A 12,449-nucleotide genomic window follows, 5' to 3' on the forward strand; every position below is an offset into this window, starting at 1 on the left:
TGTCCAAGATTATGTGAACAGGACAATTTCCAAAAGAGGCACATAACGGGCTGTCTCAGGAGGGAGAAGTGGTCGATATGGGTCTGCTCCGATATTGCCAGGTAGCTTTGCTGGTCATCTCACAACATGATCAACTCGTTCATAATCACCTGGGAGCTTGACTCTTGAGTGCGTCTATCATTCTTACATCCACCTAAATTCTAAAACATAGATTGATAACAAATGTTGACAAGGTCCAAAATTATGTCCATTCTGAGCAGTTAGCAGCTGAGATGAAAAGCTGGTAGGGAGCAACAGCGATGTTTTGGTTATAAATCTGTGCAGAATGAATCGTGGTTTTCAAACCAGCAGCAAACCACAGAGACCATAATAATTATAAAAGCAATAGTGCAGAAGAAGTAGTGAAAAATAATCTTCTTAAACCAGGTCAGACTGAGCTGTTAGAATGGACATGTTATTAAACAATATTTGCTTTAAAAAGAGAATCTGCACACCAAGAATACACCAATGGGAAAGGGAATTGAATGTGGTACATATTTAAATATATTTACATACATTTAACAACTATAATGAGGCCTACTTGCTCGTTTTAATGCAATACACACAAAAGAGCAAGGAGCAATTCCATGAGTTTGATATCATGGAATTAGCTTTTAATGATTATATTTACCATTAGTAACGTAGATTTTCCCAGTGCAGAATTAATTTAGATTATCATCAAAAGGTAAATGTAAATTAAACCACCATACCTTCTCTCTTTATTACAACCGTTTTCTATCTAATTCTATCAAGTAGTTGGTTTTCAACTGCTCCCACAAGCTATCAATGCAAGACATCTGGAACTGAAAGATCAAAGAACTGAATCCAACTGACTCCAGCAATACAAAGGTAAATCCTAGAATGAGACCTGCTTTTGTGTCGATAATTAGCAAAGAAGACAGGAGCTTCTCTGTACTCCTTAAGTTCCATTAATGTTGCTTTATTATTGTTTTGCAGGTCTGAATAGGAAACCCAGGTAGTGAAGGAATACAACGGCAAGCTGACAAAGAACAGATAAAACATTTGGCTGATGTAGTAGAAAGAAAAAAACTAACTAAAAAGTTTCCCTACAGAGATGGATAAGGTAGATTCTAGAAGGTTTGGTATGCCACCCTAATAAATTGTAAATGAGATGCACAATCAGAAGCTCATCAATTTCTTGTGATTTGCATTTCTAGTTAAGTTAATGCAGTCGGATTTAAACAACAATCCTCCAAGAAATAATGTGGCTAAGAGGAGTCAAAGGGTCTGACGTAGGGATGTGGGTGTAGCGACAGTGGCAAGGGAGTCAAAAAAAATTTCATGAAAAGTTTGATTCTAGGAAACTAAGAGATAAAGACAAAATATCAGGAATGATTCAGCTGCAGGTAAGCAAACAGAGGCAGAAAGATCAAACAATGCTGGAAGAACAAATGACTGCAGATGCTGGAATCCGTACTGAAAACAAAAAAAGTTGGAAATCACAGTAGGTCAGGCGGCATTGGTAGAGAGGCAGCAAGCTAAGGATTCAGAAGCAGTCGAGGACTCTGTCAACTACAGTGAGCCATAACTGTAGGTTCCCACCCACAGTGATTGACAGGGCCCTCAACCACATCCAAACTATCACCTGTGCTTCCGCCCTAGCCCCTTCCCACCACTCACAACAGCGTGATTGGGTCTCACATGTCCCCACCAGCCTCCGCATCCAAAAGATCATCATTTCGGACAACTCCAGCAATTCGCCACCACCAGATGCATTCACCCCACTTTTCTGTCTGTGTTTTGCAGGGACTATTCCCTCTGGGAGCCCCCCCTCCACCCCCGCCAGTCCATTGCTTAATGACCATCAATACCACCAATACTTCTTCTGAAGAAGCGTCCTGACCCGAAACGTCAACTTTCCTGCTCCTCTGATGCTGCCTGGCCTACTGTGTTCCTCCAGCTCCACACTGTGTCATCTCTCCTTCAGACGAGGCACTTTATAACTTTTTGGACTTAACACTGAGTTCAACACCTTTGTATTGTGAACTCACTCCCTCTTCTCTCCTATCTTTTTGGTTTATTCACTGCATTTTCCGTCACCATCGCACTATCATCACTTCTCTCCCCCAGCATTCCAATACCACCCCCCAAGCCATGATTACATAAATGCTACTTCCTCCACACTTCACATCAGTTCTGGTGATGAGTAATCTGGGCTCAAAACATTAACTTGCTCTCTCTCCATGGATGCTATCTGTCCCATTGTGATTGCCATCTTTATTTTTGTTACAATATTGGAATCTCGGTTCATTATAGGGAAAATAAGATTCTGCTCAAAGTATATTGCAAGAGATGAACATTTCATTAGGCTGCTCTCTCCGCTGGCCCTTTTCTATTCTCTTCGGGTTGTAACAATACTATGGCATTAAGAAGTGTACTTTGACGTTTTTTTTTAAAATGAAGAAAAGTGCTGAGTAGTCTGCTCCAATGTCAATAAACTAAACAGCTTGTGAGGTCATAGGGACTTTTTTTAAAAAGTTGGAATAAGAGAAGCAGCCTGAATAAGTCGGATCAAGGTTCCATGGAACCAGGAGTTTTAGTTTTAGGTTTTCAGTAGCAGTCACTGCTGGGGTCTTAAAGCTGGATGTAGAAGTTGTTTTTCTTCTCTCTGTTACAGCTAAAAGCTGGGGTTTCTCTTCCTCCTGCTATAATCACATGTGAGGCTATCTGTTTTACTGTATTTGCCTTTGCCAAGGATGTGTTTATGGGATGTTGCTATATTGGAACAGTTGCAGTTTAGTAGTTAAATAATCCATTGTTTTGTTAAGTTTTCCATTAGAGTTAAGTAATTCTTTCTTTTGTTGTATTTTAACTAAAGTGTTGGAATAAAGTATGTTTTGCTTCAAGACTGTTAGTCTGGCCAATCAAATTGCATCTGGAATGCAATGCCTGGCACTTGCCATTAAAATAAGAAAAAGTTAGGGTCCAGGCTATCCTCCCAATATTTTGTGAGGGGGCTTGGTCTGGTCCTCTCAGGGTGGTATAAATAAAGTTGGTCCAAAGCTGTGAGTCTATGTTATGCAGTTTTCTCAATGTATTATTTGGCAAAAGGGGTAAACTTTTTTTTTGTGTTACATTTGAGAAATTAAGGACTATAACAAATGTCTGGAGCTTCTTAAATTGTTATGCGTGTACTTAAACAATTTGAAAGACTTCTTGATGTTTGCATGTCATATTCAAGTATACAGTGAGTCAGCATGGTAGGCCATTGAAGAAATTGGCACGGAAGGTATATTTGGGGTGAATGGGGGAATTAAACCCTAACCCTAACTAAAAGGTTTCATGTTGGGCTGAAACCAAATAAAGTAGGAAATAAGGACAAAATGGATGTTTTTCTCACCTTGATTGGGCCAACTGCTTTGAGGTAGCGTCAAATCAATGTTGGCCTCAAGATCCCAATGTCTAAAATTGCCGAGATTGACATTAGGTAATGGCACCTAACTGCATTGACAGAGCCAGTGCAGGCAAGCTGGGCTGAATTTCCTACTTCCTCACCAGAATAGCTCTGTTATTCAGAGTTCAGAAATTCTGGTAAAAACACTATGGTAATGAGGAGGTGCATGAGTTTGAAGTTGTAAAGAGATTTGGTGCATTCACGTGAATATTGAAGATTGAACAGAGACTCCATCAGTACTATGTTGGTCATTTGCTTGAAAGAGGACATCTAGCAAAGGAAGAGCAGACAAAATCTCCTATAATTCAAAGCCTTCGCCCAACACATAGTGAAAGAGAGAAAGAAACTGAAAGTAGCAAAGATCCTGAAAGTTTTCTGGCATTGCAGAATCCAAAACTAATTAGGAAAAATCAATGTCACAGTCATAACCTTTAAATGGAGTTCAAGGTTCAGGCTTGACACATTCAGAGATATTGAGAGAGCAGAGTCGAGCTGACGGAAATGGAAGGACACATCCAAACAGAAAGAGAAAGAGGTCAGATAAGCTAATTGAAAGTGTATACATTGCAAGAATTAGGGCTTTGTAGTGCAGTGAGTAACATCCCTGCCTCTGAGTTAGCAGCTCCGGGTTCAAGCCCCATTCTAGAACTTGATGGATAAGGAACATGTACTCATGATGTGGCCAGACAGATTTGAGTATCTGCCTGCAATTCAATCCAACACATCAAAATGGCATGTAGTAAGAACAGAAGAGGTTCTTTCCTTCTCAGGAATTTGATGGGACAGATATTAGCATCTCTATTGTCGCTGTCTGGGCTTCATATTATAACATGCATGCTTGCATAGAAGTTCAGACTCCCTGGATTAACTGTAACATACTGCCAACAGGAAGGAAGATTAATGCGTTGCTCTTTTAACTATTTCTTTTCAAATGATGATATTTTGTAAAACATATTCTGCTGTGAAGTAAAATCATTTTAGCTTTTGCATGTAAATTATTCTCATAATTGTTTTTGAGTTTTCTGTCCAAATGCAGGTCACAGATTGTAACCTAGGTCAGTGTTGCATTAAGTGAAACAGGATTCTGTGCAATGTAGAAAACAGTTCAATGATTTTTGCCATTCTGCAAAGCCACCATCTTCTTTCAGCTGCATCACATTCATAGGGCCATCACTCACTCCAACTCTTCCACTGCACATGCTTCTCACTAAGACTGATGGAGCTTCCTACTAATGCATGCCACATGTCCACTCAATAATCTGAGCCACCTCAACCTCCCAAACCGCAAACTTGTCCTGCCCTCTGTCCCGCTGTGCTTCCTACTCATTCACTGGGAGCGCCTCATTACCTCCATTAACTATTCTTGCATCATCTTTCATTACATTCAATGCCTTCTTTTGCCTCATTGGATGAAAAACTAGCAAATCCCTCAGGCTGATGCCTCCAAGTAACTTGACTGACTTAACTGGAATCTTGAGACTGGTCGCACTTTACCTGCAGGGCTGACCATGTTCTAACCACTGCACTATAAGGGCTTCTATCCCTGGTATCTTCTGGTTGGACCAAGTGCCTAACTGACCGTGGTCAACCATCTGGATTAGACTAGGACAAGCCCATTGACTCACTGTGACATTAACATAATTCCCCTTCACCCCAATAATGCTGCTCCCTTCAACATTCACACATGACCATTTGTTTGAAATGCAGGCAAAGTTTTTGCCATGTCAATTCCTAGCACATACTGCAGGCATGAATTTGACTGAGCAGGGTGCCACACAGTGACATGTCCACCCCCTTGACTTTTGTGCTCTTCATCATGAAAAGCTGCCTGCTTCTCCCTCTGCACAGGCCCGCAATGTAAATCACAGAAGACAGCAGCATCTAACTGGGCACCACTGCGCTAAGAAAACATGAGACGTAGACAGAAGCTGGCAGCCTCCGAGCAGATGTTAAGTGAGTGAGCACTACTAGAGCAAGCTAAGAACCTTAAGATGCATCCTATGCAGGCGGATAATGCATAGGTATCTCTTCCTGCAGTGACCTAACAGAATCATGCATGCCATACATGCTCCTGAGCTCCAAGATAAAGTATTGAAGTGGAGTGTGAGTTAGTGAAGAGCAGGCATGATGATATGATGCAGTTGGTGGTGGTTTGTCAAAGGTGACTTGTGTAGGTGATGGGTCGAAAAGGATGGCAGCATGAAGAATGTAGTTTGTTTTTGTAGGATGGCCAAGACTGAAATTCAGTGACCTGCAGCTGCCAAGTAGTCAGCCTGTGACACATATAGAGTTCGCATTGTGTAGTTTCTTGGGAAAGGTGAAAATGGAAGTGACATGTAATCAAGGTGAGTCGGGACTTTAAATAGATTTAAATGATGAGTCATCTAGACTCAAAATGTTAGCGCACTCCCTCTGCATGGATGCTGCCTGGCCTGCTGCGATCTCCAGCATCTGTCGAATTTAGTACAGATTCCAGCATCTGCAGTAATTTGCTCCTAAATGCATGCAAGTAAGGTAGATACCACTTAATGGTGAGATTCTAAAGTCACCATTTAAGATTTGCTGGGAAAATTGAGAAAAAACCTCAACATTGGAGATTCTGATGTTTTCCTTCTCTCTGTATTTTTCCACCTGAACTGCCAATTGTCACCCCACACTAGGTGGGGGAAAATTCCACCCAATGAGTTTTTCTCAGTGCAGTTTTCAACATGAAGAAAGAGAAAGACAAAATGCCAGGAATGATTCAGATACAAGTTAACAAAATTATAAATGAACATCAGAAAACAGTATTTATTTATGTGAATTAGAGGAAACGAAGGATTCTATTGCAATGAATGAGAAGACACATCCTAAAGAAGCATTTAAAAGTTATTGAAAATAATGCTTCAACAGATAATAGATTTTAAATTTTAAAATTAAACAGTCTATAAAAACTGCAGGGAAAGCTATGGGTAACTGCATTATATCACAGTTTAAAACATAATTAAGATAAATAACTCTGTGCATGACCTGGTTTTCAGTTGTAAATGCTAAGTACAACGGTGTGCAGAGAAACATGCACTTATACATCCTTGAAAGTATACTGATCTTTTTTCAAGAAGGGATCAGCCTCAGACATGTCAAACAGATTTTCAAAATCTCTCAGTGATGTAATTTTTTTCCTAGGCCAATGATCAGGCTGATTTTCTGGAATTGGTGTAAAAATCAACAGGTCTAATTCACTGTAAACATTTCACTGCGATCAGATTAAGTCCACCCTCACATTTTACTCTGCCTTGGTGCATTGCCATGTGCTCTCTAGTCTAGTTTGTGCCTATTTCTGAGACCTCATGAAAGTTGCAGAAGCTGACAGGAAATAATACTGTAAGATTTGGTAAGCTGGGGAAATTTAAAGAAATGTACCTTTTTTGTTAAATAATTTCAGAAATTTAAATAAAGCAACTAAAACACTTAAAAGTTATGCCAAATTTCCAAGACAAGAAAAATTACATTTAGATATATGATTAATCACAATAAATTGAAACATATCTACCTAGCAACAAAGTTAAAGCAATTATTGGCCATACCACTAATTTTCCCAAATGCATGGGAAAGCAACAGTATTCTTTGAAGCACAGGCTGTATATACACTAACCATGGAAACAGCCTGATTACTTTGTAAGAATTATTATTGATAACAACAGGTACAAACACCGTGCAAAACTGAAGAAATCACACAAAGTATTTATTCAAGCATTTTTGCAGCAATTCATCAACTTCATGCTATGAAATAAAACAAAAGGTGCATTTATTTGTGCTTAATGTAAAACTTTGACCACATTAAAGCCTGATGTTAACTGCATCAGATTGCTCTAAACTCCAAGACACAGAATAGGCTGATCTGAGCTGGTAATAAAATGTGAGGCTGGATGAACACAGCAGGCCAAGCAGCATCTCAGGAGCTTTTGTGCTCCTGAGATGCTGCTTGGCCTGCTGTGTTCATCCAGCCTCACATTTTATTATCTTGGAATCTCCAGCATCTGCAGTTCCCATTATCTCTGATCTGAGCTGGTTGCAACTTTTCAGGTCCAGGCAACCAACAGCAAATATTCAAATTACCACACCCTGGCAATTTGGCATGCAGGCATGATAAAAGTAAAGCAGTGAGCAGATATTTATCCCAGCGGACTTTCACACTGCAGAACACATTGAAAGCCTAGGATTTGTTATTTACTCGATCATTCTTTCACATCCACCTGTTGTTCCAATCAAATTGTGCGCAGTGTAACAATGAGTGGATAATACTCTCACATTAAATGTAACAGAAAATCTTTGCCTCTATCTTAAAATGATGCTGCTGGGCCAAGAATAGTGCTTTTTTTTTGTATAGTTTGCTTGCACCTCCTATGCCGACATTATTGCTTTTATTTTCAGGAGGCAATTTGAAAACAACGCACATTGAATGTTCTGCACTTAACAGTTTCAACCCTTCCATGCAATCAGCTGTCGGAATTTTGTAATGTACAGTATACTACTTTCATATCCTGCATGAGCAATACTTTAGTATTTTCATGGTGAGATTGTAATTTCTATCATTGAACTTGCTGGTTATTATATTTTGATTAATGTTACCATTGCAAAGGAAATTAAAGAATATTTTCCAATGTCAGGTGACTACAATGTTTCAAATACAAAGTTTATAACATTGTTATGTTCTGGGACAACAATTTCCGGTAAAATAGAGGAATGAAAAGGCAACTCCTATAAATTCTACCCTCCAACAATCTTGGGTGGTTGATTTTAAAGGTTAAAGGGTGAACAGGAGGCTGACAAATGGGAAATATGTGACACCTGGTTTAAAACTTAGAGCCGCTAGCAGCTTGACTGTTAAACATAATGAATTACATGAATAATCTAATTAAGAAGTAGCAAGTCAGGGGAGAGAGTAAATTGGGGAGATGATGTAATTAAGGAACCAGCTTGTCAAATAAACATCCGGAATTACGTACATTGACTGCTTAAACATTGTATAGGAGCAAGAATGTCTTGCTACAGTTATACAGAACTTTGGTGAGGCCACACCTCAAGTAGTTTTGGTTTCCTTATGTGAGGAAGGATGTTCTTACTATGGAAGGAGTATAGCAAAGTTTTATCAGACTGATTCCTCAGACGGCAGGACTGGCATATGAGGAGATGTTGAATTGGTTAGGATTATATTTGCTGTAGTTCAGAAAAATAAAGGGGGGGGGAATCTCATGTAAACGATTAAACATCTAACAAGACTACACAGGGTAGATGCAAGTAGGTTGTTCCCAATTACAGCAGAGTCCAAAACCACAGGTCACAGTCTAAGCATATGATGTAAACTATTTAGGACTGAGATGAGGACCAATTTCTTCACCCAGAGTGATGAGCCGCAGAATTTATATAACTGAAAGCAGTAGAGGCCAAAACGTTGTATGATTTCAACAGGGAGTTGCATAAAGCACTCAGAGCTAAAGGAACAAAAGGATATGGGAGAAAAGTGGGGTAACAAAGTGTGAAGCTGGATGAACGCAGCAGTCCAAGCAGCATCTCAGGAGCACAAAAGCTGACGTTTCAGGCCCTTCATCAGTGAGGGGGATGGGAAGATGGTTCTGAAATAAATAGGGAGAGGGGGGGAGGCGGAGAAAAGTCTGGGAACAGGTTATTGAGTGATCAGTCATGATCATAATGAATAGCGAACCGGGCTCAAAAAGTAAAACAGCCTACTCCTGCTCCTATTTTCTCAGTACTGTAGAACCCCAATGATCATTTGAAAAATTGGACCTCTCCTTGTATTTGAATAAAAATTGTTCATTTTGATCAAGACAACTTACTCCTAAGGCATTACTTGGTATTGGGTGATCACTCACCCTTTTCAAAGGGATCACTGTTGTTTTACTGGGAAGAGATTCAGATTGTTCACACCTATGGTCAATGGCAAAAGTATCAGTGGCTCTGGGCTGGAATTTGTTCCCCAAATCCCAAAAAGAAACTAGCAAACTACAGTCAAGTTAGCCTAATGGCTGTCATTGTGAAAATGCTGGAGCGCATTATTAAGGAAGAAATGGCAGGGCATTGACGAAAGCTTAATGCAATAAAACATAATCAACAAGATTTTGTTACAGGGAAATCACGTTTGACAAATTTGCTGGAGTATGTCCAGGTTCTTTTAATTTTTTCAGAGATGGATAGCAGTAAATAGGTTAATGTAATGGCACTTGACATAAAGCTACATTTACCTTCAGATTTGCTACCTAATTGTCTAATGCCAAAAGGTGAGTCTCCCACTCTCTTGCCTGTAAGCTGTCCGCCAAAGGAGGTCATTATAAAACAGAGGGTGAAGAATCCAATTCCAGCCACAAATAACCTAGAATCAAGCAGAGAGCATATCAGACTAACGTACAAGTTTTTGCTTTATAGTTAGCTAGTATATGAGAATACTAGAAATATAATGTGTTCTATATTGTATACTTGATTACACGTATACTGTTGTCAATTTACAATTTTACTTTATTCACTTGTACACTTTGACTGTTTGCTTAAAAGTATGACCATACTTCATTCTAACTTAGTAACTCATAATTGGATTCAACAGCATGGTGGTACTATGTGACCTGCTGAACGGCATAATGTAGTAAGAACAATAGATGTACTTCTGCTGTCCATGCACATATACTAAATCTTAAAAATTGGCATAATGCTTCTGAGGTGGCAACTTATTTCTAACATATTTTAAGAAAACACATTTTATGTTTGATACTAAGCAATAAATGAACAGTACCATTTATTTAATCAATGTTTAGGCTTAGATTCATTCTAGGCTAGCCCTACATTTAATTGTTGGCTTTCAGGCAGGAGATGAAGTAGGTGAGCAATTTAAAAAATGAGAGGGATTGTGTAGCAGCACATCCCCAAATTATTTATTCTGACATATGTCTGCTTCTATGCCTACCCTAGAAGGACTCTGGTATAACGGTGATCCTATTACTTTTGTCACTGTACCACATGTTGACAATGAAATTAGATCAAGTCCAGCTCCTGAAGAATATGTAGGTATTAAGTACGTGAGGCTGAAAGTCATCAAAAGGTACAGGAACATTCTCTTATTTATGTATTTTGTTTCCCAGAAGTACTTTCCCTAAAAGCAGTGAATTCCTGCCTCTACAATTTTAAATTTCTGGCAATAATAATTAGGTCAACTTCTGCATTTTCTTTTAAATATGAAATACACATCTTTTTCTCTATCATTTGGATATTGTTAAACAGGTCCTCTTAAATTTCAGATCAACACACAGAAACAGAAATGTCTGTTCAACAATAACAATAACACTCTAGAGCATCCTTTTTGAATATGTTCCTAGCTGTATGCGGTGAATTTGCAACACAAGATTAATCAATTGCTTCACAAAGTTCATCAATTGAAGAAAGCATTCTTGTTTTGCCATGCAAATTACTGTAATTAATATCAATGTAATTACGACCAATATTTTAAAATGTACCCTTTCTGAAATTCAGTTTTAATGATTTTGCAAGATTATCAGTTTACATATTTACGTAACATTTCATACACTGATATTTTATAGATTTGTATTTTTAACTGTTACTGAACAAACGTCAAGCTCCATCCCCTCCCCCGGCCCTAGCTATATCCTTGAACATGTACTTAACACCATGACCCCATGGAAATAGCATGGAGAAACAAGATCAATCACACCAGGATGTATTCTGAAACACATGTGGCATCTCATAGTGGGAAGGTGAGTGATTTCAATGTGACTAGCCGTCTCCTGGTGCCCGCACCCATCAGCCACAACTCCACACCTTACCCTCTATGTTTTAAATGTAACTTTCCACGAATGAAAAACAGAGAATATGGTATTGTCTGCCTCTCATAGATTCATCTCAAACTCAATTGCTACATTGAATAGAAAGCATCATTTGAATTAGGGTGGTCCCAGAGCATTGCAAACGTAAATACTGTAAGTGTTGCCAGCATGGAAAGCTGTCTTTATACTGAAATGACAAACATTAACTGAGATTCATAACCATATAATCTAGACCAGCAGCAGTTACAATGAGATTAAAGTGTAAGTTTTGCTTGACACAAGCATTGATCACAAGTGTTCCACACAAGTCATATCAATCATCAATACTAAATTATTTTATATGTGTAATTGAAAACAAAACTTGAAGGTAAACTTACCTGAAAGGCCTTAAGGTTACAAGAAACCTTCTCACCATTATTTTACCATCTGAATTTGTAGAATTTTTTGAAAGCAAAAACATCTTTCTGTCAGTGAAACATAAATATTATCTAATATAAACTTGATTAATTTGAAGATATTTAATTAATCAATATTTAATATTGTCCTTAGAACCGAATTAATAGGCATCAGGTGATTTTTTTTCAGGTCAGACCAAATAAAATCCATTCACAACTTTTGATTTGCTGATTTAAAACAAATCTGCCAGGTTTCCTATCTCCAGAGTGAGTCCTTATTCAAGCTGAAGTGATGCTGCTCCTAGCTCTATGTTGACTTTTTCAGGAAGTAGTGATGAATACAAGATGCCGAAGATAATCCAAAATTAACAGTTAAACAAGAATCAAGGAGACTGCAGGTGAAAAAAAGCACATTAGTTGCTTGAAGATTTCCTCCTCTCATGATCAGAGCTTGCTGTTATTCACAGCCACATGACTATTGCATTGACACACTTAGGCAGGGCATCCTCATAGTCCCTCGGGTGAGATTCATACTGATTTTTGCTCAACCGCCAGATCTAGTACAAGCAGCCACCAACAACCTCGGCATTCAACCCCTTGGACAAGTGAATAGGGTTGGGGATAAAAGGCTGACTGACAGATCACAATCCAACCAGGATAGCTGGAATACATCAGCCTCTCTATCATAGCTGCTTTATTTCCTTTACAAAGCATGAGATGTTACATTATCCTGATGCAACAACAGTGCTAGAGCATCACCTAGTGTTCTGG

The 12,449-nt window shown here is 38.8% G+C and overlaps 1 protein-coding gene across 4 annotated transcripts in view; it reads right to left on the reverse strand.

Moving 5' to 3' along the window:
• The window catches only part of LOC125463480 (alpha-1,6-mannosylglycoprotein 6-beta-N-acetylglucosaminyltransferase B), an 875,834-nt gene that overhangs the window by 862,933 nt on the left and 452 nt on the right, over positions 1–12,449 (reverse strand). For 3 of the 4 annotated variants that reach the window (XM_059653747.1, XM_048554763.2, XM_048554762.2), the window contains exons 1-2: positions 11,661–12,350; positions 9,697–9,824 (exon numbers count right to left, since the gene is read on the reverse strand). Coding sequence is in view for 3 of the 4 variants with exons in the window: in XM_048554763.2 (XP_048410720.1) it covers positions 9,697–9,824; positions 11,661–11,743 (211 nt within the window). In the remaining variant the exon portion in view is untranslated. Of the gene's footprint in view, positions 1–9,696; positions 9,825–11,660; positions 12,351–12,449 lie in introns of those variants that run through there. The other variant, XM_048554765.2, reaches the window with a different exon arrangement.

The sequence above is a fragment of the Stegostoma tigrinum genome, chromosome 22 (assembly GCF_030684315.1).
Source record: "Stegostoma tigrinum isolate sSteTig4 chromosome 22, sSteTig4.hap1, whole genome shotgun sequence".
NCBI lineage: Eukaryota > Metazoa > Chordata > Chondrichthyes > Orectolobiformes > Stegostomatidae > Stegostoma > Stegostoma tigrinum.